The 3,319-nt window shown below is 39.3% G+C and overlaps 1 protein-coding gene across 1 annotated transcript in view; it reads left to right on the forward strand.

The window, feature by feature from the left end:
- The window catches only part of LOC118732773 (E3 ubiquitin-protein ligase Ubr3-like), a 5,543-nt gene extending 4,051 nt beyond the window's left edge, over window positions 1–1,492 (forward strand). The window contains exons 3-5 of the mRNA XM_036461888.1: window positions 357–585; window positions 645–1,057; window positions 1,232–1,492. Of these exons, the coding sequence (XP_036317781.1) occupies window positions 357–585; window positions 645–1,057; window positions 1,232–1,447 (858 nt within the window). The 3' untranslated portion in view covers window positions 1,448–1,492. The remainder of the gene's footprint in view (window positions 1–356; window positions 586–644; window positions 1,058–1,231) is intronic.
- Window positions 1,493–3,319: the final 1,827 nt, after the last annotated feature.

A 3,319-nucleotide genomic window follows, 5' to 3' on the forward strand; every position in this document is an offset into this window, starting at 1 on the left:
TTTTGCTTAACATGCTGCCCGATCAAGATTATAAGGTAATAAAAAAAATGTGTTTTGTATACATACATATGTGCATATTTATTTATTTATTAAATAATCTAGAAATTGTACATTTTCTTACACACTATACAGCGACAAATTTAATTGATTTTAATTTAAAGATTTCATTTAATTTCGAACTCTGCGAAAATTAGATCAATACAACAAAATTGCACTAACAGTTTAAACTTTTTAATAAGATTTTAAAATTCGAGCATAAACTGAAAATATTTTTTGCTGATGAGTTATTGGATTTAATAGGGTTTTTACATGGAACAAAGTCTAAAATTAAGAATTTATTTTTCTCAAATATCTAGGAGCATCTTACTCGTACTTTCGTGATGCACTATAGCCGCATACCGTCCGTATTGGAAATGTCACGCGATCCAGATACACTTAGTAACCGAGTTGTGCACATGAGCGTCCAACTGTTTTCCAATGAAAGCTTAGCTTTGAAGATGGTTAAAGAACTGTCCTTACTGCATGTAATGATAATCAGTCTTAAGCTAATGATGTCAAAGATACTCATACAAAATACATTGCATGGTAAGTGCGTACGATTCAAAATGCAGATAGTTATAATAACTGTAAGTTCTTCTCTATAGACCCGAACAAGAATTTCCATTTCGTAATTGATTGTACACGCCAAGTGATGAAGGATCATTGCTACTGGCCTTTAGTGTCTGACTTTAACAATGTACTCTCACATGAATCAGTGGCCCTAGTATTTTTGCGTGATGACAATTTGATCGATATGTGGTTTCAGTTTCTTTCAATGCTGCAAGGCATGAATGTAAATGTGCGAGAGACAACATCCCATGTGGAGTTCGAACCTAATTCTTATTACGCCGCCTTTTCGTGTGAGTTGGAGGCAAGCGCTTATCCCATGTGGTCCATAATATCGCATCTGCAGGACGGCACTCATGCTCATTTAGCCAAGAAGATAATTACGTATTGCGTTAATACTCTGCATGAATGGTTGGATGCCATTTACTTTTTGGAACCAAAACTATCGCCGGTTTGTACTATTAATATTATTTTTGGTCAATGCACAGCAGAACACCGCTGGTAAACAAATAAGCAATTTTTGATATACATATATACCGCGCTGTAGTTCTAAATCATGCTTTTTCAATACATACTTAAGACCAATTATTAGTTTGATATTGCTACATATCTATTTTTTAAACAGGACGAAATGATGCAAGCTTCCTTTCATTTTCCACTTCATCGTTACTTGGCAGCATTTCTGTGTCAAGCTGTTACCAAAATGGGAATGTCTCTGTCGGAAGTGCTGCCCACAAGGTCGTACATATTGCCACTCTTAATGATACATCCTCTGAGAGTGCAGGTGAGTAGTCTTCCTTTTTGTAGCTTTTTTCGACAGTCCTTTAAATTTCCAGCATAAAGAAAATTGTATGCGAATTTCGTTACATTTTCAATAGTTTAATATTTGAACCGGTTTGAAAAATATTTATTATTAGAGTGGTAGCAGCAGTTGCAGTTGTAGGGGCTTATTCGAGATGCAATCACAACTGCAGCGTTGCGTGAATTATTAAAGTATCACGTTCTGTGTGAATTTCTAGCAACGTTTTATCAGTTGGGAATTTTCAAAAGTATTGCAAATTTTCATCAATAGCTTATGGGTCGATAATGGTTAGCCACGCAACCTCAATTGGGTTGCCGATGGGCAACGACGCTGAAAAGAAAATGTAGACATGAATAGCAACTAGAGTCAAGTGCTTTAAAGTTGAAAATAATAGAATTTTGAAGTACCTACCAACAATCAAAACTTGAGTGTAACTAAGCTTCAGAAATAGTAAAAAAAAAAAAAATTTTTCTCAACCACAAACACAAAAACGCAAAGTACCCGACTGTCGTGGGAACGCTTTCCGTTAGGTCGTCACAGAGGCTCCTACCCAACTTCCCACCAGAAGCAACCTAGTGTGACCATCTAAACCAGGCTGATCCCGGGGAGATTGGGCCACTGCTAAATCAATATAAGTGGATAAATTGTCTTCGTCATCGGTACTTATGCCACCCTCGTTAATTTGTTCGTCGAGAGCTGGCAGATTGCACCACGGTCGAAGCTTATTTGAAGCGTATATAGACGTGTAATGACGTTGTTTGCGTGAAGAGTCTGGAAGATCAGTTATGACGTATCGATCTCGATCAAGGGCTTTGCTAATAACGAAGGTGCCTTTGTAACGTGGCTCCAACTTTCGTGATTCGCCCGTGCTGGCTGGTTCGTTCTCGGCTAAGACCAAGTCACCGACTTTGTATTGCGTTGGCGCAGTATGTTTTTGGTCGAAACGTATTTTGGCCTTCTCTTGTTGTTGCGTAACTCGATCCGCGGCGGTGTGTCGTAGATCACTGATATCAACGTCTTGTGAGTTACCGTCGTGTAGAATCGTTGTTAGTTTGTTTTTAAGTATATCGCTCGGCTTGAATGAATACACCAACTCATATGGGGTTTGACCTGTCGTTTGGTTGCGCGTTGTGTTGATAACCCATTGGATATCACGTAGTTTGTCGTCCCATTTCTTCTCTGATTGCGTCGTCGTTCGGAGCATGCTTAACAAAGTTCTGTTAGTTCGTTCGGCGTGATCATTCGCTCGTGGCGTGCGAACAGCGTTTTGAATATGCTTAATGTCGTAGTCTTTACAGTATCTAGCAAATTCTTTGGATGTGAACCATGTTCCACGATCCCTTACGAAGCGTTGAGGGACTCCAATGTAGCTGATTACTTCGTCAAGGACTGCTAGCACGTGTTTAGTCGCAGTACTCTTGACAGCGCGAATTATCGTAAATTTGGTGAACGAATTAACCAAGACCAATATGTGCTCGTTCCTACGGGAACTTTTCGGAAAAGGACCAAGATGATCTAAATGGATTGTTTTAAATGGAATGGGCTCCATGTCATCCTTCTTTCTTTCCTGTCGGGGATTTTGTTGCAGGCACAATCGACGCAAGATTTGATGCATGCCTTTACAAAATTTCACATTCGTGGGAACCAAAGGAAGTTTTGGATACGATCGATCGTCTTATCAACACCTAGATGTCCGGCCTTGTCATGGCTGTCATAAACCACGCGCCATCGAAGTGCGTTAGGAACAACCCAAAGTTTCTTTTTGTGGACGATACGATACAACCTGTCTTTCTCGACGTTGTACTCCTTCACTGAAGAGTCGTCAACGTTTACCTTTTCGATGATATTTTTGATACGTTCGTCGTGCATCGCAAAAAGCCAATCGTCATTTGTAATATTCGTTTTCATTAT

The sequence above is a fragment of the Rhagoletis pomonella genome, unplaced genomic scaffold (assembly GCF_013731165.1).
Source record: "Rhagoletis pomonella isolate Grant_MI unplaced genomic scaffold, Rhpom_1.0 Rhpom_scaffold_00002, whole genome shotgun sequence".
Classification (NCBI taxonomy): domain Eukaryota; kingdom Metazoa; phylum Arthropoda; class Insecta; order Diptera; family Tephritidae; genus Rhagoletis; species Rhagoletis pomonella.